Genomic DNA, 27,170 nt, shown 5'->3' on the forward strand with positions numbered 1-27,170 from the left:
GTATAATATATATATATATATATATATATATATATATATATATATATATATATATATATATATATACACACACTCGTGTGTGTGTGTTCCTGATGATGAACCTTGATATACAAGGTGTGACAATTTAATTCCCAGAGTGCACCTCTAATAAAAAAAAAACCTATTCGGAACTGTACATTAGTGGCTACTGTCACCTTCGAAGTAGTCCCCTTGTGTATTTATACACTGGTTTAGACAGTGTCCCCATTTTTGGAAACAGGACTGGAACTCTTTTTATGGAATACTCTTAACTTCCTTTATCACATTATGCTGGATATCAGCAATGTCAAAAAATCTTCATCCTTTTAGCGCAGTCTTTAATTTTGGAAACAATTACCCAAAAATCACAGGGAGCTAAGTCGGGTGAATTAGCAGGATGACCTAATTCGGTAATCGGTTTTTTGGCCAGAAACTCTTTCATGATGAGAGTGCAATGGCTTGTGCATTGTCGTGATGGATGATCCACTTATCAGGCCACAATTCGGGTCTTTTTCTCCAAAAACAGAATCTCATAATCTTTCAGCACCTCTAAATAGCATTGTTGGTTAACCATTTGTTCTTTTTCAATGAATTCATAGTGGACTATCCCCCTTATGATCAAAGAAACATACCAGCATGGTCTTGAACTGCGAACATGACATGCATGCTTTTTTTGGACATGGTGAACTCGGGGTTTTCCATTGCATACTCTGCCATTTTGTTTTGGGATCATACTAGAAGCACCAGATTTTATCACTCATAATTACTCTTGGAAACCTGCTTATTTTCAGAAAGATCAGTCACAACTTGAACTCGCTGCTGCTTCTGTACGTCCATCAAGAACCAAGACACAAACTTGGCAATCTTTTGCATACCCAATTCTTCAGTTAAAATTACCCTGACTGTTTCTCGATTCATTTGCAATTCATCAGCCATTAATCGCATATTTAATCGCCTTTCAGACTGTACAAATCTCACACTCTGTTCACATTTGCATCCGTCATTTTTGTTTTTGGCTGCCTACTTCTTGGGTCATCATTCACATCTTCTTGCCCATCTTTGAATCGCTTATGCCACTTGACTTTTTCAGAGCATCCACACCATATGCCACTTTCAACAGCTCCAACATTTCTGTAGTAGTTTTGTCTATTTTCACAAAAAATTTGATGTTAACACTCTGCTAAATATTTCGATCACACATTTTTATGCCAAAGTTTACACACAGATTTCTATTATTTTTGAAATAGCCAACTAGCAAATGGCTCTATCAGCTTGAGGTTTAGGCATGCATTAGTTAAAAGATGTATAAACACAATTACTCATGTGACTCCAACCAAATAACAATACCGGTGACTCTACGTTCTTTGAATTAAATTGTTACACCTCATGCGTATACATATATATGTATATATATACACTGGATCACAGCTACATTGGAGCTAGCTACAGTGAGCTGAGAATAATTGCTTGGTCAACCATTAACCATAGCCTGTCCTCTAGTGAAAATAAAATATAATATAATAAAACCCTTAAAGATAATAATAAAATATAAGTGAAAATAAAATATAATATAATAATACTCTTAAAGATAATAATAAAATATAAGTATCTTATAAAAAATTACATCAGCAATTATTTCTTTCTTAAAGTCTTGTCACTTTTAATTTCTGTTAGTTGCCTGAGAGTTGCTGTTTCGTTATTCAATTAATTTTTTTTTTCTATTGGTCTTCTATTAATGGGTAATTCTGCTTTGTCCTGATGGTATGTGAATCATACATGAGCTGCAGATCTTTGAGAGTTCCAGGCCATAATTTTGTTGAGATTGGGTTCATTGATCAGCATTGCACAGGCTTTCTTGAATTTAAATGTGTACCAAGTTTTAGTCTGATATATGGTCAGAAAGACTGCTTTTCCATGACAGAAGTACTTGATGTGTCATTTATGTTCTTCTTTTCATTTTGGGATACTGTGGCCTGCTTCACCTATATGTTGGATAGGTTACATGTGCACTAGATTTGGCATCCACTTAAGTCGACAAGGGAAGGAAGGAGATCTTTAGAAGACCTTAGTGTATTTTTGTTTTCACTGGTGGTTTAAATGTGGCCTTAATGTTGTATTTTTGTAATGCATTGTCTATTTTTTTCAGATAATTCTAATTATTTTTTATTTTTGTGAAGGATTCTATGGATTATATTCTTGTTGTAGCTGTTTTTTATAAACTTTTTTTATTATTTCAAGTTCATTGTTCACACCCTGCTCATCAGAGCAAATTATGAAGACTGTTTTTTAGTGAGCATAGCACAATTTGAAGAACAATGGAACATTTTATGCTTTAATTGGAAATAACCTGCATTTGATTTTTGTCGTGACGAGAGGAATCTTTATATGAGCTTTTTCAATTGAAGGCGAGTTATCCGTTTCTCATATGGAGGTAGCAGTGATTTTTCTCCTAGAAATTCAAATTTTTCATCCTGCCTACAGGCAAATCAGCCATGAAAACACACTCAGTGTACAGACAAAAAATACTGCTGTGTTAGTGGTGGTGGTGGGTGGTAGATGAGATTGGTGGTAATAGTGTTGTTGTGTATAGTTGGAAAATTAAGTAGTAGGTGAGATGTGTTTAGTAAGTAGAGTACAGTAGAATGCTCTCCTGCAATGAGTCCTTAGACTCCTTGGAGGTGTTACATAATAATAATAACACCTAGTTTCTGTACGGTGCTGGTATGAGTCTCTTTCTGTGTATGTTGATTTTGGTTTTTTCTCTGTGTATGGACAGCCCAAGGGAAGACGTACAACAAGTATATCAAAAAAAGGAAGTGTGATGTTGTTTTTGCTTCTATTTGCTTGTTTAGATGACTGAGGAAATGACTTAAGGTTTCAAGGTCACTGAATCTAGAGTTCACTGCTCAAAATGTAACAATTTAAAATATAAATTATAAATCTTTAAATTAAAATTTTTTAAATTATAAATTAAAAATCATATAGGTGGCACTTTTTGGAATTGTCAGTTATTGTTTCATTTCAGCTTAACATGTACTGAAGATGCCTGTGACACACAGGCGAAAATTATACTATTAAAAAAATCTTTTTACATGAGATTTTCCAGCATTAATTTTGTATTTAAATTTTATGATTTTTAATTTATAATTTTAAAAATTTAAATTTTTAAATTTAAAGATTTATAATTTATATTTTAAATTTTTACATTTTGTGCAGCGAACTCTAGATTCAGTGACCTTGAAACCGTAAGTCTGGCTAAGATATGTTGATGACATTCTCCATTTGATTCCACAGCTGCCAAAATTTAAACAGTTTCCTCAGTCATCTAAACAAGCAACATAGAAGCAAAAACAACATCACACTTCCTTTTTTTTGATATACTTGTTACATCTTCATAATTTGCTGTGATGTAAATATGTCTTCATAATTTGCTGTGATGAGCAGGCTGTGAACAATGAACTTGAAATAATAAAAAAAATGTTTATAAAAAATAGCTACAACAAGAAAATAATTCATAAAATCCTTCAAAAATAAAAAATAATGAGAATTATCTGAAAAAATAGACAATGCATTACAAAAATACAACATCAAGGCCACATCTGAACCACCAATGGGAAAAAAAAATACACTAAGGTCTTCTAAAGATCTCCTCCCTTCCCTTTTCCGCTCAGGTTTATGCCAAATCTAGTGCACATGTAACCTATTCATCATATAGTTGAAACAGGCCATTGTATCCCAAAATGAAAACAAGAACATGAATGTCATATAAATGACTTCTGCATACTTCAACCTTGTAATAAATTTAGTTTAATCCTTTATCCAAGTGTGAGCAAAAAAGTTCGCGTCTGAAAGTATCTTCAGGACTGGGGTAAGGTAGTACAAAACTTTCAACTTCAACCTTGGTATCGTCTCTTGGTCTGGCTCCCACTGATGAGACCTCAATAAAAGTCGAAACCAGTCTGGATAGTAACCCTTCCCATATTGCATAGCATTATTCATGTCTGTAAGGATATGTGCTTTGCATTATGGGATACTAAGGCATGTGATGTGAAGTCAATCGCTTCTATATACAAGTTGCCTGTCCTGAAAATATTTCAGGTGCAAACTTTGTTTGCTTACACTTGGATAAAGGATTGAACCAAGAATATAATTTCTTGGCATCTTTGATTTAAGGTATAATAGGTATTGTGTGAATTAGTGTGGGTCTCCCCTGATGAGTCTTTTGATTCCATGGAAATTCTCAAATAATAATAAGTGAAATAAAATTAGAAGTTTTTTTTTTGTTTATTTCAAATAATTTTGTTTTTAACTGCTGTCACTATTATTTATTTATTTGCTGGCAACAGTCTGTGGGTTTGAATTCTGCCGTGGGCATGGATGTTTGTGATTGTATTTAGGTGGGTGATGAATGTTTTATATAGACAGATATATGAAGAATATATAGGAGGAAAAAATTCAGACATACCTTTGTAGGATGTTGCTGGCTGTCTTCTTATACAGTAGCATCCCGTCATGTGGCGATATACATTCATCTGATGTTAAGAGAAGGAAGTATGATTGAAAGGAAGGGAGGTTTTGGAAAAAGTGGGGATAGACCGATGAGGAAAATTATTCGTGAAGTAAGGGGTATGTGAAAATTTTTTAAAAACCCGTTTTTATTATTATTATTATTATTATTATTATTAAAGGTGGGCAAAAAATACTTTGTGGGGAGGTGAAAATAGAATTTTTTGGGGCGGGGTAGATATGTGGGATAAGATCAGGGGTTGAGGGGTGAGCCGTTTCAACAGTGCATCATCTTTGGAGCTCATGAGGAGGTTATGTCATATGGGGTTTGTGTTTCTGTCTTTGGTGTATCTGTGTCATTTCCTATTAATCAGAGTCGTGACCTAATTTTCATGTTATAGAGCTTCCAGCTCTCGGAGCTTATGTAGAGCTGATGGATGTTTCTCTGAAATATGATCCCTGAAAGTTGGAAGCTTCATAGCATAAAAATTAGGTCACGACTCTAACCAATAGGAAATAATACAGTGACACAAAGTCAGCATGATATATCCTCCACGAGCTCCGAAGACAAAGCACTGTTGAAGCAGCTCACCCTGTTACTCCTACCCTTAATCTTATTCCATCCTATCTCTTCCCTTCCCCCCAAAAATTCTATTTTCACCCCCCTTCCCAAAGTATTCTCTATCCACCTTAAAAAAAATAAATAATTTAATAAAAAAAAAACGGGTTTTCAAAAAGTTTACATACCTCTTGCCTCACCAATAATTCTCCCCCATCTCTCTCTCTCTACCCCCACTTTTTTCAAGCCCCCTCCCCCTTCCTTTCAGTCATACTGCTGCTGGCTGTCTTCTTTTAACAGCAGATGAATGTATATTGCCACACTCCAGGATGCTGCTGAATAATAAGACAGCCAGCAGCATCCTACAAAGGTATGTCCAAAATTTTTCCTCCTATATATTCTTAATATATCTGTCCATATAAAACATGAGTAATACCATGAAATTTGAGTAAAAAAGCCAATGACATAAAAGGGGCACTCCTAAACAAAAATAGGCTAAATAGCCATAAAAATAATATTTACTTAGAGGAGTAACATGGGAATTTTTCCAGAAATAATACCTATAACAGATTGTAAATATTTATTTCATAATTCAGTCTCTTGCAGGAAAGGAGGAAGAAATTAAAATTGCTGTTGCAAAAGTGCAATTAGAAATGAAAGAACAGTTAAAAGAATTAAAGCAAGAATATCAAACTAATACTGATTTCAAAAATAAATTTGAAGAGTTAAATAAAGAATTCAAAGGTAAGTATTTTGAATTGCTTCTATATAAGATTAATTTTTTAAAATATACCACATTACACTGAATATAAAATTGATTTATTATAAGACAAGATACAATTTGTAAAAAAGTTTCAAGAACAGCATATTGGTAATTTTTATTTAATCAAACCAGTCTTTCAGTAAACTTAATATAGTAATACAGGATAAAGTTTTCATAATAAGAGCCTCTTCAGATCAGTCAGTAATGGCAATATCTTTTAGTTGGAAAGATATGGATTTGAATCCAGGTCTATGACATGCAGGACTTTGATAAGGGCTCCTTAAATGAAAGTGAATTATTTATGTGCAAGCAGCAAATGGTTTTTCGAAGTTTGGATTGTACAAAATAGACAAACCAGCTGAAAAATACATGCTGTTTTTTTTTTCTGCAAACAGTGTGCAGACAGCATTAATGAGATCAAATTATTTGCCCATGATGACTTCTGAATAATTACAACTAATTATTATTATTATTATTACATAACACCTCCAGGAAGTCCAAAGACTCATCGAGGGGGAGGGCATCCACTCTACAACTCTCCATCTCCACCACTCTGCCAATTGCCAATCCACCAGCTGCAACTACTTTCATTATCTACATCAATTATTGCTGACCACCACCACTAGTATTTTCACAAATAAACATCCATGCTCAGGGTGGGATTTAAATCCATAGCCGTTAATTTGGCTGGAGAGCGGATACGCTAACACCTCGGTCAACCAGGCCAGTCTTATTTTAAAGTTACATAATTAGTTATGAGATAAAGAAACTGCGATTTAAAATTCATTTAACTCTTAATTAGTAGCACCTTTTTTTTTGTTACATAATTAGTTGCATGGGGCATATTTAACCTGAAAATTAAATGTTGGAAGATTTTTTTTTTCCCCACTTGGTTAGACTATAATAAATTTAGTTTAATCCTTTATCCAAGTGTAAGCAAACAAAGTTTGCACCTGAAGTATCTTCAGGACTGAGGCAACTCGTAGTAAAGGTGAACCAAGCTCTCATCACTCCTTGTCTTAGTATCTCCCATAATGCATAGCATTATGATGAGTCCTTGAATTCCCTGGAGGTGTCAAATAATAATAATAATAACAATAATTATACATGTCTGCAAGAAGATGTGCTTTGCATTATAGGAGATACTAAGACAAGGAGTGATGAGAGCTTGGTCCACCTTTACCACAAGTTGCCTCAGTCCTGAAGATACTTCAGGTGCAAACTTTGTTTGCTTACACTTGGATAAAGGATTAAACTAAATTTATCATAGTCTAATCAAGTGGGAAAAAAAACTTCCAACATATTTCTCTAAATCCAGAGTAATTTAATAAATTACTCTGGAAATATGACTTCTCCATTTCTTCCACCTTAGTATCACCACCTCTGTGTCTGGCTCCTACTCACGAGGCCTCAATAAAGTTCAAAAAACCGGTCTGGGTAGTGGCCTTTCCCTTAATGCATAGCATTATACACTCTGCAAGAAGATGTGCTTTGCATTATGGGATATACTCAAAATTAAAGTTATGATATTTCTTTAATTTCTTGATATTTCTCATCAAATGTTTTTTTATTATAAGGTTGATTATGGTATGTAAAATGAAATAAACAAATCATTAATATTGCTTTATTTTTATATTAATTATTAAAATTTTTATTGTCTTAATTTTCTGTACAATTATTGCATCTTATTGAAGAATGCTCATTGCGACAAAAGCTCAGACATTTTTCACACTTTGACCTTATTTTATGATCCTTCGATCTTGGACACATTACACAGCAGTGTAATATGTCCAAGATTGGTGTATCATGACTAGAACAAGAAAATATTCATAACATTACAAAATTGAAAAAAATATCACTCGAAAAATACTCACGTAAGTAGTCACATGGGGTCAGAACTTCAGAAATCACGCCTTACTCCAGAACCGATTGAACCGATGGCCAGCGTGCAACTGATTCAGCACGGGAGCAGCAAGGAACTCAACTACACGAAAGTGTAACAAAAATACATCATACTGGGGTCAAATAAACCCCATGTGACTAATTAAAGCTCAATATCTGAGCATTCAAAAAATCATCATGCAGTGCTCACATTAACAATTATGAATGCAGTATCTATAATACATTTTCTCCAAACACATACTGACAGTGCACTTACAGTCATCTGTGTTAACCCATCCCACCACCACCACCATCATCAAATTCCTGCCATGTACCCTCAAGGGAGGTGTACAGGATATGATAGTACTACATAAAAAATATACATCATTACTAACTTCCTGTCTACAATCTTCCTCCAAATCAGTCTGTTACTTGTCAAGACTCCAACATTATCAGATCTTATATTTCTGTCGTCTAAGGCACATTGTACCATATCAATCCACCTATATCTTGGCCTTCCTCTGAGTTGTTTTCCTGCCAACCTGGCAGAGAACACTTGTTTTGCTAATCTTTCCTCTCCCATTCTGTTTAAGTGACCATACCACCTGAGATCAGCTGCTAATGCATTCCTGGATGCTGACAATGTTGAGTTCTTTCCTAACATCCTCATTTTTTTAAACTGATATTGCCATTGATGCCATCTGTTCATGCCGCTAATCTTTCTCCGGACTCTCATATCTGCAGTCTCTAGTCTTTGGTCAAGTGTTTTAATTCTGACCTGGCTCTCAGATCCATAAGTTAAAACTGCTTGAATACTGTCTTCTATACAGCTAATGTAGTGTTTTGGCTAATTTCTCTCATATTCCATATAAATTTATTCAGTTGACTTCCTACCATACCAGCTTTGTTGATTCTGTTATCTATTTCCATATTTAATTTACCAGAAATCACTAAAAATCGTGCCTAAGTAGCTGAAATGTTTTACTTGTTTTTCTATAGTTCTCCATTCACAATGCAGTTGATATTTTCATTGTCTTTGTCTTTTTAATGCTGACCTTCATACCATATCTATTACCACAGTCATTCACTTTAGTCAGGGAATCTTGCAGATTTGTAGTGGATTTATTTAGAAGTATAACATCGTCTGCATAACGCAAAGAGCTGAGATGAACATCTCCATTTTTCAATCAGGTTTAATACCACTATCCTTCATAATGTGATTCATATAGATAATAAGAAGGGATAATGTACATCCTTGTCTGACACCAGATTTAACATTAAACCACCTTCCTGTACTTCCTTCAATTATAACTGCTGACTTACAACTCAAATAAAGAATAAGTATTGCTGGATATAATGCCCCATTGACACCGTATAACTGTAGCGTTTCAAATTGCTTCTCTCTTGGCACCTTGTCATATGCCTTTTCCAGATCTACAAAACTTAAATACAGATCTTTGTTATATTCCTATGATTTATCAATTAATCTATCGTAAAGTGAAAATCTGATCCTAACATCCTCTATTTGGCCTGAATCTAGCTTGTACTTCACCAAGCTTTTCTTCCACAATTCTTCTAAACCATTTCGCAAGTATACTTGCATATATATTACCAGGAACACTCAGTAGAGAAATACCTCTGTAATTCTCAAATTCAGTTTTATTTCCCTTTTTATATATGGGTATTATGAGAGCTCTACTCCAGTCATCTGGAATTCATCCCTCTGTCCAGGCCTTCTGAACTATGCAGTGCAGCCACTGTAAGACTTTTATACAGCATTTCTGGTCTAATATCATCTACTCCTGCCGCCTTTCCACATTTCAGGCTTTTCATGACTTTTTCTACTTCAAGTATGGATATGTATTCCTGATCGCATGCCTGGTCAGGAATACATATCCATACTTGTTGAAACAAGCAGTGATGACGTCCTGCTGTCATAACAGCTTGTTTCATTTAGCAATTTTTTGAAGTAATTACTTCATACTTCAAGGATATCTTTTTCTCCCGTTTTCATGTCACCTTTATCATCTCTAAGTCCTTTTACACCACCCTTTCCTCCATTTCTGAGCTTCTTCAACAACCTCCAGAATATCTTGCCACCTTCTTGATATTTATTTTCTATGTCCTCACCAAAGTCCTCCCATGACTTTAGTTCAGCTAGTTTTATGCAATGTTTAGCTTTCTTACATTTGTCTCTGTATTCTCTAAGAGCTCAGGCTTAATTAATTGCCAGCAACTTTTGATATGCTGTCTTCTTTTCCTTCACTGCCTCTTTAACTTCCTGTGTCCACCATGGAGTTCTGATTTTTCTATCCTTGCAGACAACCTCACCACATGCCTCTCTGGCTGAATCAGTCAGTGTTTTCTTCAAGGCTTGCCACTGAATCTCCAAGGTTTGGTTCCTGTTCTTAAATTCTTTCATTTTTTCTTCAATAATCTTTGTGTATTTTAGTCTACAGTTCTCATCTGAGAGCTGCTCAACTTTTATTCGCTTTAAAACTTTCTTACATGTTATTCTTTTCAATATGAAATTAAATTTTATCCTGCTCAAGACTAAATAGTGATCACTTCCAATTTCAAATCCTCTGTGCATTCTGGTGTCCTGCACCAGGGAGAAAACATCACTATCAACAATAACATAGTCAATGAGACTTTTCTTATTCCTTGCCTCTTCTCTCCATGTGAATTTTTGCACATTTTTATGTTGAAACATGGTGTTAGTAATAACTAGTCCATGTCCTGAGCAGAAATCCAACAAGCATTTGCCATTATTATTAGCTTTGCTCTTTTCTCCAAATTTTCCCAAAATATTTTTGTATGTCTCACAATCATTTCCTACTCTGCTATTTAGATCCCCAACAAGGACCAACTTTTCCTTTTTCATTGTGTCAGTTGTTTTCTCTAAAGCATCAAAAAATTCCTCCACTTCTACCTTAGTAGAACCTTCTGTGGGACCATAGGCACAAATAAGTCTCATTGTCCAGTTCCTCCATTCTCATATTTTCCCACATCACTCTACTTGAGACTACCTGCCATTCAAGTAGAGTGATGTGGGCAAATATGAGAAAGGATTAGCCTCGTATTTAGTGTTGAATACTATGACTGCTCCTTATTTTCCTTGATCGTCATTGCCTGAATATAACATTTTGTATTTATTGTTCAGAAAGATCTCACCAGTTTTTGCTTTTTTTGTTTTAGTCACCCCTATTATGTCGATCTGGTTCTTATCCAATTCCTCAGGTAGCTCCATTTTTTTGCCATTCAGGCTTCTTATGTTGATAGTACCGATCTTGAACTCTGATGATGTTGAGTTGGGGTGGGTTTTAGGATTTGTTCCATTAGTTGACTTTTCGCTGTTTGCCCTGGTTCTTTAGTGAAAACAATGTGGGCCTTGTTTAACTGGCGACGCCCCAGCTGGCATGAAATTGTGTCATGTTGTACCATAATTTTTTTATTTTAGTTTAAGCCAATAAGAATACAATTTGGACAGCTAAATCCCAAATTGCCAGCCCATCCTCATTCATCCAGTATCCAGGTAGATAACTAACAGGGTGCATGCACCATGAAAAGGTGAGGATTGGACATTAGGTCAGAAGCCCTGATCAGTTCTCCACATTCCTTTAAAGGCTATGTGGAGGTCTCCTCTCAGTTATATAGCTTTGACACACACACACACACACCATTTTTTTTTTAATGTAAATCATGCCCACAAAAGTCTGTTACTGTATAGCAGTGGTTCTTAATCTGGGCAGTAACGCCCCCTGGGGTGCTGTGATTGCTGAGGGGGGGGAGGGACAGTGTTGCCAAATATTGTATGTTTGGCAACACTGCTCAGAATATTGTATGAATGGCAATACTGATCAAATTTATTTGCTACTTATTTTTTAGAATTTTTACATTGAAATTTAAGTAATTGGGCTACTTTGTGGTTTGAATTTTCTACATTGAAAATAATTAATTTGGGCTATTTTTAGCAGAATCCACTACTTTTATAAGCTTTATCTGCTACTTTTCCTAGTGCCTATTTGACAACTCTGGTTTTGCAGTTTACATCTAGCCCATGGTATCATGTTGCACACTTCGTTGATATTGTGTAGCACTGTAGTACGTTAAACTGAGTGAAAAATGAAAGTGTCGTCAATATTCAAGTGAATATTTAAAATATGGAATTATTCCGTCTATAAATAATGAGCAGTTATCAATGTGTTTAATATGTGAAACAAACTTTCCCAAATGAAGGAATGAATCCTTCAAGAATGATTGAGCATTTAAGAACAAAGCATCCAAATAAAGCAAAAAAGGATGTTTAGTACTTTCACGAATTAAAGACTAAATTTAAAAATCTTCCTGGACTTAAAGGGTTGGTTGCAAAACAAAGTAACCAACAAGAGAAGGAACTTGTTGTGTCTTACAAAGTTTCAAAATTAATTGCCAAATTTTGAAAGCCACATACTATTGGTGAAACTCTTATCTTACCGGCTATAAATGAAGTTTTAGATACGATGATTGGTCTAGATAATAGTCATCGTCATTTCCTTGTAGCAATAGTTCATTATCAACAAGAATTGATGAAATGGCAAAAGACATTGTAAATAACTTTGTGATGATTTAAAAACCATAGAATTTTCTTTGCAATTCAACGAGACAACTTTACATGATAATGAAGCTTCGTTAATGGCCTACGTGAGTTATATAAATACTAATGAAGAAATTATTAAATTATTTGCTGAACAACTGAAAACTGACACAAAAGGTTCTAAAATTTTTAAGGTTGTTAAAGACTTTTTTTTTAATGCTAAAAACATTTCTCTTACAAATATTATTGCGTGTGCATCTGATGGAGCACTAACTACGATTAGTCATCACTGTGGATTTATACCACATTTAAAAGAAGCAGTTCCAAATATCTTTACAACTCACTGCATTCTTCATAGAAAGCACTTGGCTGCAAACATTTTAGACTACACTACATAAGACTTTGGATGATGTTATTAACGAAGTGAATAAAATAAAAGCTAGGGTCATTGAATACCCATATTTTTTGGGAACTTTGCCATGAAAATGAAGAATTTGAGCATCTTTTGCTTCACACTGAAGTTAGATGATGACTCTCAAATGGAAACTGTCTACAATTTAATCATCTCTATGATACTGTTTTGGAATTTCTTAATTCACGTGATGAGAACATGTGTAATGTTCTAAAAAAAGGAAAAGGTCGCATATCTTTCTGATATTTTCACCAAATTAAATTAGGTTAGCATGAAATTGCAGGGAAGCAAAATGAATTTTATTAAAGCAAATAGAATTATAAATGTTTTTATCAGCAAATTAACAATGTACAAGCAGAGCATTGCAAGACGAGATTTTCTGCAGTTCCCAAGTCTACAAATAATAGATGATGATTTAATATTAGATACAGATTTGGATTGTTATTGTTGCCATCTTCTGATACTGAACGAAGACTTGATGATCAGATTCAATGAATTTGATGAGCTTAAAATACCATATTGGGTCATAAATCCATATCTTTCTGATGCCACTCCTATTCATCCAAATTTGTGTGAAAAATTTGTTGACTTAAAAAATGATTTTGAAACTCAAGTACAATTTCAACAGCATGGGTATGAAAGATTCTAGTCAAACATGCACTACAAGTATCCTCAGCTTTGGCAAGAAATAAAGTTATTGCTCATTGCTTTCCTTCTTCATACTTGATCGAGAAAGGATTCAGCGTCATGTTGCAATTGTTGGGTAAATAGCAAAATAGATTGCAAATAAGTGAAATAGGAGACTTGAGACTTTGTTTGTCGAACATTGAACCTGATATTGAAAAATTAGCAGGATCTCATCAGGCTAAGGGTAGCCATTAATGATAGGCTTATTAAATACAGTAAGTTGACATCTTTTCTGAGTAAAAATTAATTTGTATCAAAGTCATTAATTTTTAATTAACTATCAGTTCAAATAGGCTGATGGTAATTTAGGTTTGCCGAATAATATATTATAATTATCTTATTGAGTCATTAACCTAGTGTAAAATTGTGCAGGGGTTTCAGAACAAAAAGTTGCTGAAGCCCCTGCACAACCACTGCCATATAGTATATTAACATTAGTGCTATAGGTGGGTGAGCTAACAGTTAGTTACTCTAGAACTCTTTCAGGAGATCAAGCATGGAACCTGTTTAAATCACTTCATACCTCTAATAAGTAACACAGCAGTTTGACACAGGGTGATAAAATTCATCTTCAACTAAATGCCTTTACCATGCCCATGGCAAGTTCTAACGCATAGTATGCCAGTTGGTCAGAAAATATATTAACGACTCAGAAAGCTGAGGTGAGCTAACCAAGTGGAGAGTATCATTCAAAACTCTCCAGCCAAAAAAAAATCAAGTCCTCACATCCTTAGTGAGGACTTGATTTTCTAGTTCTCTCACATTGTTGCTGTGTATTGAAAAATTTCTTCTTCTTCTTCTGTTCTATATATATATAATGGAAAAAAGGCAGAATAGTACTACCACTTCGTGAGCATGTTTCTTGGAAAGAATTTTCCAATTTATAGACTTTGGTTAGGATAGGTTAGGTTAGGAATAGCACACAGGATTGGGTTGATGGACTTAAGATTCTTTATGATGATCAGAATGGATATGTAAAATGGTAGGTCTTGTTTTAGCAATTTACTTGCATTTTATATGGTAACTAGTGTCTTGAATAAGGGAGATTCATATACAGTGATATTCTTGGACCTTGCAAAAGCGTTTGATAGATTACTACATGATAGGTTGATGTACAAGCTGCAGAAGATAAGAATGGATAGTATAGTGGTTATTTGTTCAGAGAGCCAATCTACAATCGATACCAACAAGTTGTGTATGATGGAGCAGTGTCTCCAAAAAGGAGGGTAACCATAGTATGTCCTGGTGTTATTTTCTTAGGCTCCTGCTGTTTAACTTTCTGGTCAATGATATTTTATGTGGGTTGACTGAGGTTCTTCAGTTGTTGCTGATTATGCAAAATTGGGGAGGATTATAAGGAGCACTGCTGATATTAACTCCATTCAGGAAAATTTAAATAGACGTTTAACTTGGAGAAATGAGTGGGTTTATAGTTTTATATTAATAAGTGCTTGATGATGATGTATATTGGAGTTCAGATGCAGAAATATAAGGCTGTGTGCTATATTGGTGGAACTATACTCAGTCGTGAGCTATAAGGGGGCTTGCCCGAGCCCTTTGTTAAATGTTTCTCAAATTTGCGAGCCCCATGTTCTTCTTGTTTACTTTTTTTATTTTTTCAAAAAAAAAAAAAAAACATAATTTTTTGAAATATATTAAGGGACAAACTCATACGGTAACCTAACAAAGTGATATTATTAAATAAAATATTATAGTTACTGTTACCACCATTTTACAAATAAGAATTCACTTTTGGTATTCCCATATAAATAAATAGGACTATAAAATAATGCCCCTTGATTGGTACCATTGATTATCACTTGAAGTATAAAAACAAAAGAGAAATATAACGTACTTCAATATTATTGTGTTTAGATAATATTATTTGTTCTTTATAGATTGTGTGTCATAAAAACTTCTATCGCAAACAAAAGAAATTTATTTTGTTTATAAAAAATGCGGACTATTTTATATGTGTGATTATAAAAGATTTTATTCTTATTATATTTTGAAGAGCCTGTGTAGCTCATTGGATGTGCCGTTTGCACACCACGGCGCTTGACCGCATGAAGGAAGACTTCTTGGTTTCGAATCTAGTCGGCGACTAGAAGAAATTTTTCTAACCTGGGTTTTTTCTCCCGGAAACTTGGGTTTTTCCTCCCGGAAACTTGGGTTTTTCGTCCCGTAAACTCAAGAAAATCGACCGTAGAACCCACATTATTTCAGACATTAAATACCCGTGTTAGGGACCACGAGATGGCGGCACTTGTTGAGCTGTCTCTCTTCACTGTGTGCCACCTAATTAGTGATGGTCTTGGGCCAGCTAACTCTGATTGGGTACCAGTGGAGATTGAACTGCCCACTCAGTCTCCAAAAGTTAGATAGGGCTAAATGACCTCGCCTACTCCCTATATACAGGAATAAAAAAGGCATTAGCTGATTTTTTTTTCTTCATATTTTGATGGTTAAATAATGTTTTTCTTATGTAAGATAAATTAACACAGATGATTGTATGCAAATATTTCATGTTTAGATCATGAAATATTTGTTTAAAAATGATAGCCTTTACAGGTTGATTGTCTCCTCATACTTTTTGATTGGCATTTGTACTAAAGCTGTATTAATAAAAGTTTTTTTGTGAAATACGACTTTATTTTACTCAACGATGCGAGCCCTTTGTTAAAATTTCCGTAGCTCACCACTGACTATACTGCAGGAAGTGGATGAGATTCGAGATCTGGGAGTAATGGTTGACAGTAGACTGAAGTTTTGAGGGTGTATTCCTATAACACTTGCAAGTGTTGTATTGCTGCTATGATAAGAAATGCACTGACATGTAGGGATAAGGAGGTGATACCACTGTATAAAGCACTAAAAAACATTACAAGTACACATTACTGATTACTTCAAGAAATTGATGTGGCTAGGATTTTGGGGGTGATGGACGATAATAAATAGTATGAAAGACCACTTAGAAAAAAACTTGTAGTTTACTGTACTAACTTGTAAGTGCTGATATGAAATTTATAATCCCTTTTTATAGAGGTTCAGCTGTTCAGCACACTTGAACTATTGTGCTCAGATTTGGTCACTTGGTTTTCATTGTGATATGGAAACATTGGAGAGGGTCCAGAGATGAGTGACTAAAACAATATCAAAGTTCTGGAATGTTGACTATGGTGAGGGGTTAAATGAATATGGATTGAAGTTTGGTGGATAGGAGAAAAAGAGGTGATATGATAGAGACATTTAAGTTGTATGATTTTATTAGATTAATATGGAGAGGATTATAAAAAAAAGTAGCAGGTAAGAGGGAAAGAACCAGGCCATATCTGGAGGTAGTGTAAGAGTGTGAGAATTGATTTTTTACATTGAGAATTGCAGGTGAGTGGAACACATTACCAAAATATGTTGTTCTATAAATAAAGTGTTAAGGATCTTAAAATTCATTGTGATAGATATGTTGTCAGTTGAGTGAACTTCCCATGATGAGTTTGCCGACTCAATGGAGGTTGTGATAATAATAATAATATATGGCACTTCCACACACAAATTCAATTTTGGGACATTCCATGGGCCTTTCACCACTTCACTAACTTGTCTCCAAATTGTTTCCACCACTTCATCCCCAAGAAAACTGGGTAATCAAATATGTACACAGATGATGGGCAGCACAGCTAAGTAAAGGTGGATCTAGATTTAGTAATTTACACACATTCTATAACAGTGACAGTAAAATTAGATAAAAGAAATGTTTACATCATTATGCAGATGGAATTCACATTTCAATGGATTCTTCTTGGATAACTGTCACATGAACTAGATATGAAGTTAATACATGTATGAAATAAATTAAAAGATTTAAACAAGAGAATTAATAAATACAAATCATAACCGTCTTGCTATTCATAAAACTCCTTTTTATTATTCAGTTCTATAAAACACTGAAATAATAGTTCCCGACAAGTTTCGTAAATCGTAGGATTTACATCTTCAGGGGTAAATAGTATAACTTTAAAATAGTATAAGTTTAAACAAGAGAATTAGGAGTTTTAAGAATAGCCAGACGGTTATGATTTGTATTTATTAATTCTCTTGTTTAAACTTTAAGTTATACTATTTACCCCTGAAGATGTAAATCCTACGATTTACGAAACTTGTCGGGAACTATTATTTCAGTGTTTTATAGAACTGAAAATTAAAAGATGCCAAGAAATGATATTCTTGGTTTCATCCTTTATCCGAGTGTAAGCAAACCAGGTTTATGCATCTGGGAGTGGCCCTTCCCATAAAATATATCATTATACATGCCCATAAGGATATGTGCCTTGCATTATGGAATACTGAAGCAATTGATGTGAAATCATTAGCCTCTATATACAAGTTGCCCAGTCATGAAGTTACTTACATGCAAACTTTGTTTGCTTACAGTCGGAAAAAGGATGAAACAAAGAATATAATTTCTTGCCATCTTTAATTTACAGTATAACCAAGTGAAAAAACTTTCAACATACATGTATGAAAGGCTGGCTGATAGGCAAGCATTAAAGAATAGTGAAGAATTGTGCACCTTATAAAAAGGGATTATAAATTTCATATCAGCACTTACAAGTTAGTGCAGTAAAATACAAGTTTTCTTCTAAGTGGTCTTTCATACTATTTATTATCATCCATCACCCCAAAAATCCTAGCCACATCAATTTCTTGGAGTAATCAGTAATGTGTACTTGTAATGTTTTTTAGCACAAAGCGCATAATCATACACTTTGAACTAGCACCCATTATCCTTTGCCAACGTGCACTAAATTTCAGTATATTCAAATCTTCTCACAAGATCTCAATCATCTTCATTTACTATTGCTCTTTTCGGTTAGCAAACTGGATATCTCTCACACACACACAATGACTATTGCCATTATCATTAATGTACAAAATAAAGTACATTGATCCAAGCACAAAGCCCTAGGAACATATTGCTGATCACCTGCCTTCTTGATTCTTCTCCACCATGCACAATTCTTTAATGCATGCCTATTAGCCAGCCTTCTACACATGTACTAGCTTCATATCTAATTTCTGGAATAGTTATCCATGAAGAATCCATTCAAATGTGAAATCCATCTGCATCATGATACGAGGGTGGTCTGAAAAGTTCTCGGCCAAACATTGAAAGAACGAATTTATAATTTCAAAATTATTTTTAGTTTCCAACATAATCTCCCTTTAGACTAATATATTTATTCCAGCGAAGCTCAAGTGACATTATCCCGTCCCTATAGTGGTTCTCAGTGAGATCTGCAAAATACCCCTCTACAGCTGCAGGTCACCTCTTGATTCGAAGAAAAATGCTGACCAGTGAGGAAGAGTTTTACTTTGGGGAAGAGATAGAAGTCAGAGGGAGCCAAATCTGGGGAATAGGGTGGATGTTCCAACAATTCATAGTGCAGATCCCTTAATTTTCCCATTGCCAAAACACCTTTGTGGGCAGGTGCATTGTCCAGATGAAAATGATTTTTTCTTCTCCAAACCAGGTCTTTTCTCATGAATTTTTTTGTCTAGTCTGGTTAAAAGATCGGAATAATATTCCCCAGTTATTGTTTTAACTCTTTTCAAGATAATTAATAAACAAAATGTCTTTAATATAATTAATGGCTATATTTTAGCCTGTTTTTGTTTAGGAGTGTCCCTTATATTTAATACATTGGCTAACATAAGGATACCCTTCCCCTTCCTTCCCCCCCCCTCTCCCCACAACAAAATAATATATATATATATTTATATATATATTATTAATTGTAACCCGGGTTCCCAAACTTATTTCCCGTGTCCCAAGTAGGTCCCCATGTTCTTTCCCTCTCTTCCCCCCCCTTCCACAAGAGCTTGGATTTAGAAGGCATCTTTAAACCAAAATCAAGGTATGTACATAATTTTTCAACATTTTTTATTCTGCCATAATTGCCTTCTACACTCGCCCCTTAATGCCCTAAATTATATATATATATACCCCTTTTGAGTTATGTTAGCCAATGTATTAAATATAAGGGACACTCCTAAACAAAAACAGGCTAAAATATAGCCGTTAATTATATTAATAGTGTTTTAGAGGAGTAGCATGGGAATTTCCCAGAAATTATACTTAAAATGTCCCAAAACACCGACGCCATGACCTTTCCTGCTGATGGAACTGACTGTCTTCTTTGGCACTGAACAGCTGGCTTCTGTCCACTGTTTTGACTGCTGTTTGGATTTTGGTATGTAATGGTGAATCCAAGTCTCATCCATAGTCATAAATCAACACACAAAATCAGTTTTATTCTTATTAAAATGCTCCAAGCATCAGAGACATTCATGCAAGTGCATTTTTGGTCAGCTGTGAGCAAGCATGGCATTCATCTTACGCAAAGCTTTTTCATTTGCAATTCTTCATGCAAAATATATCCTACATGTTCTTTTCAAATGCCTATACTATCAACAATTTCACACGCTTTGACTCGCCAGTCATCCAATACCATATCATGCACTTGATCAATGATTTCAGGTGTTGGTACACTTTTTGGACGTCCTTCATGTGAATCATGTTCAAGGCTGGTACAGCCACGTTTAAACTCGGCAGCCCATTTCTTAATTGTTGAAAATGAAGGAGAAAAGTGCCCATAAACTCTTATGAACTTCGAATGAATTTCTTTTAACATTAAACCTTCTTTTACAAAGAATTTTATAACTGCACGATACTCAATTTTATCTAGGGATATAGACAACACTTTTGCTTCAGACAGCTGTATAAAACAACTGCTTGATAGAATGACTTGCAATTTCACATGATGTTTATGACAAATGTTCCAACTTAGAAAAAAAATTTCTTGCCGATAGTGTTGACATCTAGGGTCAAGACTGGGAACTTTTCAGACCATCTCTCGTATAAAAAGAATTCCTCAAATTAGGCAGGTTTACTTAAGATTAATCCTTAATGTTAACACTTGAATTTGATCATGAGGACCTGTCTAACTTATCTATCTATCTATCTATCTATATATATATATATATATATATATACAGGGTGTTCGGGATAAATTTGACATATTTATAATTAATTATATTTTTCCGTAAGTTACATGTATTAACACACACTTCTCTTCATTTAAAAGTTTGGACCCTTCTTCATTCATATACAAGATGTCAGAAAGGATGGATAGCTGGAACCCACCTGAATCATGGAAGAGAATAACTTGTATCATGATGATTCGTGCCCGCCATCAAAATAAGGATATTACGACTGCTGCCCAATGCTCCCTGAATACAGTAAAAACAATCAGGCATGAACTAGAGACTTGCAATGGTGACTACGAGGATGTAGCAAGAAGAAAGATCCCTAGCAGACGATCTGATTGCGTTCGTACAGCAGAATTCCTCGCAAATCTGCAGGAACAGGTGTTGAAGAACCCTGGCATTGGAATTCGGGCTTTGTTCGTGGAGTTGCTAACTGTAGTCAAGCCCTGGATAACAAGGGTAGCCAATGGTAGGCCGTATGTATGGCAGCAGGATTCGGCCCCTTGCCACACCTCTGGGAAAAGTCAAAAATGGTTGTCTGAAAATTTCTACGACTTCACCAGTCCAAATGTTTGGCCTCCAAACTCCCCAGACCTTAACCCCATGGATTATTTTGTATGGGGCGCAGTTGAAAAAGACACCAATCGCACTTCCAGTAATACAAAAGCCCAGTTAATGGATAAAATTAAAACAGTTTTTGCGGCCCTTCCCAGGGAGACTGTAGCATCAGCTTGTTCGAGGTTCCGAAGCAGAATTGAAGCTGTGATCGATGCTAATGGTGGTTATTTTGAGTAAATCTTGTTGATAGTATTGTAATTAACTCTGCCTGTAATGTTTTTTTGTCAATTCATTAAATTTAATAGATACAAAGAAGATTTTCTTTTTCCTTACGAAACTGTCAAATTTATCCCGAACACCCTGTATATATAAAGTGGAAGAGAAAAAAGTAGATTCAATGAGTGTGTAGCTGCACTGAAAAGGGATGTTTGACAGCTGCTGCTCTTGTTTTAACAGGCCTAACAAAAAGTGATGAATGTATGCCAATTCACCAGAGCAGTGACCATGGAAGTACTTGTAGAAGGGATATAGATCTGAAACACTGTGTATATGAGATAGAAGTTGAAGTGAGCTTGTGAGAGAAGGATCATCTATGAGCCAACCTACTCTCCTCTGGACAACATCAAGAATTTTTAAGGAGGTTTCAGGTGCACCACCCCAAATGCATGAAAAATATTCCAGGATGGGCAGATTTGGAATTTGTATAGGTTTAGTAGCTGGATGGGTGTATAATAGCTTCTTGAGCTTTTGGAAAAGAATGCCTAGTTTTTTAAGAAGCTGGGGAAGCCATTGATGGATGTGTTTGTGCCAAGAGAGGTTGGAGGTAAATGTCAGTCCAAGTAGAAATAGTACATCCTGTCTGGTGATGTATGTGTGTATTACTGAGGCTCATTCTGAGATCCTTTTTTGCGAGAGAAAAGGCAGGACTGCATGTTGGCAGCAGTGAAAGTGACTAGGCTATCCTTACCCCCACTGAAAGATGGTATGGAGATCATTGTTTAAGGCATTAGTTGCAGATGATTTTGATGTAAGGGATATCTGGGAAATGCATGGGACAGTTTCACAGAAGATTGCAACACTTCTCAAACCATATGAAATAAGAGTAACTTTCAAACCATTCAAGACAGTCCGCAATTTGTTAAGATCACCAAAGGATAATAATGTTTTCTTCAAACATCCTGGCATTTACAACATCCTTTGTTCATGTGGTTTAAATTACACAGGACAGACTTCCAGAAGTTTGGAGATAAGAAACAAAGAACACATCGGAGATGTTAATAATAACAGTAAAGATAATACCGGGTTAGCCCTTCATTTCTTGAATACCAATCACAACATTGAATGTGACAAAAGTTCTATGTCATATTTAGAGGAAGACTTTCATAACCGAAACTTCAAAGAAGCTACTGTGGTAATCCATTCAAAAGGCAGCCTCAATAGGAACCAAGGGATAATCCTTGCTGACATATAGAAGACCCTCATAAGATCACTTAGTACATCAGAATTCAACTTCGCTGCAAATTATAGAACGCACTTGCATAACAATGTCTGACATCACACACGTTCCATGCATTTGATGTAACCATCTTTTGAATTTGTATAACGTTTAGTACTCGTTCATGTTTTTTTCATGACCTGTTTTAAGCTGTTTTATCACTTTATGTATGCCCAGACGAAGCCAACAGTCAAGTTGACGAAACAAGTCGGTTCAATTTGTTATTAAAATCTTTGGCCAATATAGCCAAGTCTAATTTTATTATTGGAAAGAATCACAAATACTGATTTCCCAATGTTAATATTATCCCTGAATTGGGACTTATAATTGATCTTGTAATCCAAGCAATGTATATAGTAATTTAAAAAAAGTAATTAACTTATTTAAAATCATTAAATAAAATAATTTACATAAAATATATACTTCATTGTATTTTCAGATACTGTCAGAAGCTATAAAACTAAGATATTTATCCAAAATGAAGAAATCAACAATTTGAAAGAACAAATTCAAAATCGAAAGCAAGAGATGCAGAAGATTCGAGAAGAGGAAGCACAGAGAGCAGCAGTACTGCATTCTGCTTTCATGACATATTTCAATAGCATAAAACCAATAAATTCAGATTGATTATGAACTCAGAACTACCTTGTAATTGATGCTTTATATAATGTTAATATAAATGAAAATAACTAAAAGAGAGGAAATTTTTATCTTAATTATGAAGAAAAGAATTAAAACTTCTCACTCTTAATAATTAAAGTATAAAGCATAATTAGAATCATACCTGAATCAAAAAAGATACATATAGAAGAATTTCAGCTTATTTTCCACTTATGTGTTAGACTCAGTAGCCCTTGAACTCATCACTTTTTACAACTTCCAGGGATGGCCTCTTGTTCTTCCCATCTTAACATCCATTCTTTTTATAATTTCTTTTGTATTAATCTGATAGAATCCTTTAACTAACTTGAATGTTTCTTTCATATCCTCTTTTCTTCCTGTCCACCTTCTGGTTTTCCTTTTCAGTTGTTTCCGACCATAGGTGACTTTGTAGGCATTGCCCACAAACCATTCCTGGTGAGATTTTTATAGGGTACTTCACCGTTGCTCCCCCCCCCCCATTTTATCCAGGCTCGTGACCGGCATATGACTGGGACGTATTCATGACTAATCCATGTGTGTTCACAAAGCCAGTTTGCCTGTTCTGGGGGACGAAAAACCTGAGTTTCCGGGTGAAAAAAAACCCTCTACTTCCAGATGAGACAGCTAACTCACCTTTAGTCAAAAGAGACCAGATAAAGGTTCCTCACATCAGTGATGGGAATTGAACCCAGGTCTTTCTGACCAAAGGGCTTCAGCACTTCATCTATACTGACTGAGCTACGGAGGCTCTCCTATCCACGAACCTCTGTAATCCACATTCTCTCAAATGCTCTTCATAACCAACACTACAGAGTCTTGATATCACACTTTGGTTATTTGTCTTTGGACCCTTTCTAGTGTTTCCCACATCACAATGAAAACTAGGTGATCATATCTATGCACAACAGTCCATATGTGGTCTGACCAATGCCTTATATAGAAGCACCACTACCTCATTATTCCTGCATGTCAGAGTACTTTTCTTCGTATAGCAGCTATATGATGTGCCCTTGGAACTTAAGTCCACTGATCTCTTTTGGCTTCAGTAATTCATCATCACTGCAAGATCCTGAATCTCATCACTTCCTGACATATACCTCCACCAGTACAGTATGTAGCATCATATCTCCTTATCCCGAAGTGTCCAAGCTAAAAGTCTATTCAAATATTCCTGTAGAGCAAGGTTTCCCAAATTGTGTTCTGCAAAAAGTGAATAAGTGTTCTGTGATGTTAGTGCCCAAGCCGTGTATTTTTAAACATGGAAGTAATTCAGGAAAGGGAATACTGCTGTTTATGACTGGTCATAAAAATTGCCTGCAAGCCGATTACAACAATGGGCAGGGTATCCTATGTTCTCAAAACTGAACGAAATAACATCTGTGTTGCAAATGTTAGTGACCAATCAGCAATGAAGTATAAAGAAAATTTTTCCAGTGAAATTGAAGATTAAGGTAGTCTGTATCCGGTTCTCAAATCTAGTAATACTAAATACTTTTTTTGCAAGTTCATATTGTAGGGTTGAAAGTGCTTGTTTCGAAACGTAGTGCCATGATTTTTTAAAACTAATAGGCCTATAGATTTAAATTTTAATATGAATAAGAGACAAGGGACTTTGTTTAATTTTAGTGTTAAGAAATCTCTTATTGAAGGTGTTTGTGACGCAACTGATAGTGATTCATCCACCTCCAGCCTACAAAGCAATCTCCAGGATGTACAAAAGGAGGGGAAAACTACCAGCACACAGGAGAAAAAGTCTGCATTCACTAAGTTCTTATAATAATAATTATAAATTTTTGGTGTTCAAAATGGGATATGTCAGTGAAAATCAGCACAAATTAATTTAATGATGTTGGCCTGAGGAAACTACAATATGCTACAAGATTTCATAAGTCCAGTGATTGATAACTGATTTAAATGTAATTTTATATTTGTCAACATGTCACACCATATACATAAGGGTACTAATACTCTGTATGATTATGCCATAATTATTATTGTAATGTATTATTAATATTAATAATTAATTATAAATACATTACAAAATAACCAAGATGTTCTGTGAAAGTTTAAGGATTTGTGAAGTGTTCCGTCGTAGGAAAAATCTGGGAAACACTGCTGTGCAGAATTAACATCAGCACTATTACTGATAATTCTACCTAACTTTGCATCATCAGCAAACATTTGAAGATCCCCTGTCAATCAATATTAAATATCATTAACAAACAAGTTAAACAGTAGGGCCCAAGAACAGTATCCTGAGTCACACCACTGCTCACCTTTCTTTTTGAGACACAGCTCCATCATACGAGGGCGGTCTGAAATTTCTTGGCCTCGACCATAGATGGCAACACTATCGGCAAGATTTTTTTTTCTAAGTTAGTACATCTGTTCTAAGTGTCCACGTGAAATTGCAAGTCATTCTATCAACTACTTTGTTTTATACAGCTGTCTGAAGTAAAAGTATTGTCTGTATCCCTTAAAATGGAAAAATTGAGTATCATGCGGTTAGAAAATTCTTTGTAAAAGAAGGTTTAACGGTGAAAGAAATTCATTCGAAGTTCATAAAAGTTTATGGGCACTCTTCTCCTTCATTTTCAACAATTAAGAAATGGGCTGCCGAGTTTAAACATGGCAGTACCAGCCTTGAAGATGATCCACATGAAGGACCTCCAAAAAGTGTAACAACACTAGAAATCATTGATCAAGTGCATGATATGGTATTGGATGACTGGCGAGTCAAAGTGTGTAAAATTGCTGATACTATAGGCATTTGAAAAGAACATGTAGGATATATTTTGCATGAAGAATTGCAAATGAAAAAGCTTTGTGTAAGATGAATGCCATGCTTGCTGACAAAAACGCACTTGCATGAATGTCTCTGAACAGTGCTTGGAGCATTTTAACAAGAATAAAACTGATTTTGTGCATCAATTTATGACTGTGGATGAGACTTAGACCATTACACACCAGAATCCAAACAGCAGTCAAAACAGTGGGCCAGCTGTTCAGTGCCAAAGAAGACAGTCAGTTCCATCAGCAGGAAAGGTCATGGCATTGGTGTTTTGGGATGCTAAAGGCATTTTGTTTATTAATTATCCTGAAAAGGGTAAAACAATAACCAGGGAATATTATTCCGATCTTTTAACCAGACTAAACAAAAAATTTTGTGAGAAAAGACTGGTTTGGAGAAGAAAAAATCATCTTTCATCAGGACAATGCACCTGCCCACAAAGGTGTTTTGGCAATGGGAAAATTAAGGGATCTGCACTATGAATTGAAAGTTTATTTTTCACTTGGTTAGACTATAATAGTTATATAAGGTTATAAGTTATAAGGATTAAACTAAATTTATTATGCACTATGAATTGTTGGAACATCCACCCTATTCTCCAGATTTGGCTCCCTCTGACTTCTATCTCTTCCCAAAACTAAAATTCCTCCTCGCTGGTCAGCATTTTTCTTCAAATCAAGAGGTGATTGCAGCTGTAGAGGGATATTTTGCATATCTTACTGAGAACCACTACATGGACAGGATAATGGTGCCGTAGCATCGCTGGAAAAAAAATTTGTTAATGTATAAATGTATTAATCTTAAGAGAGATTGTGTTGAAAAATAAAAATAATTTTGAAATTATAAATTCATACTTGCATTGTTAGTCCGAGAACTTTTCAGACCACTCTCGTACACAACTTACTGGTATCGTTCAGAGAACCAATCTCAAATCCATCTAACTAATATACTATCTATGCCTATCCTCTGCAGCTTGTACTCTAACTTATCCTGTGGTAATCTATCAAATGCTTTTGCAGAGTTAAAGAATATCACTCTATATGATTGTCCCTTATCCAACACGTTCATCACCTTATCATAAAACATAAGGTATTGCTAAAACAAGACCTACACTTCACAAATCCATGCTGACCATCATAGAGAATCTTATGTTAATCAACCTAATCCTGTATTTTATTTCTAACCAGTTTTTTCAACACTTTGATCACAACTGCAGATATACAGACCAGTCTATG

At 35.0% G+C, this 27,170-nt stretch overlaps 1 protein-coding gene across 1 annotated transcript in view; it reads left to right on the plus strand.

Annotated features, from left to right (window-relative positions):
• LOC150102997 (leucine-rich repeat-containing protein 45-like) overlaps nucleotides 1-23,129 on the plus strand; it is a 358,127-nt gene extending 334,998 nt beyond the window's left edge. Inside the window, exons 20-21 of the mRNA XM_090398041.1 lie at nucleotides 5,680-5,827; nucleotides 22,942-23,129. Coding sequence (XP_090254167.1) covers nucleotides 5,680-5,827; nucleotides 22,942-23,129 — 336 coding nt within the window. The remainder of the gene's footprint in view (nucleotides 1-5,679; nucleotides 5,828-22,941) is intronic.
• Nucleotides 23,130-27,170: the final 4,041 nt, after the last annotated feature.

Source organism: Typopeltis vanoorti, chromosome 9, assembly GCF_054136105.1.
Source record: "Typopeltis vanoorti isolate ZY-2024b chromosome 9, IOZ_Tvanoo_1.0, whole genome shotgun sequence".
Taxonomy (NCBI): domain Eukaryota; kingdom Metazoa; phylum Arthropoda; class Arachnida; order Uropygi; family Thelyphonidae; genus Typopeltis; species Typopeltis vanoorti.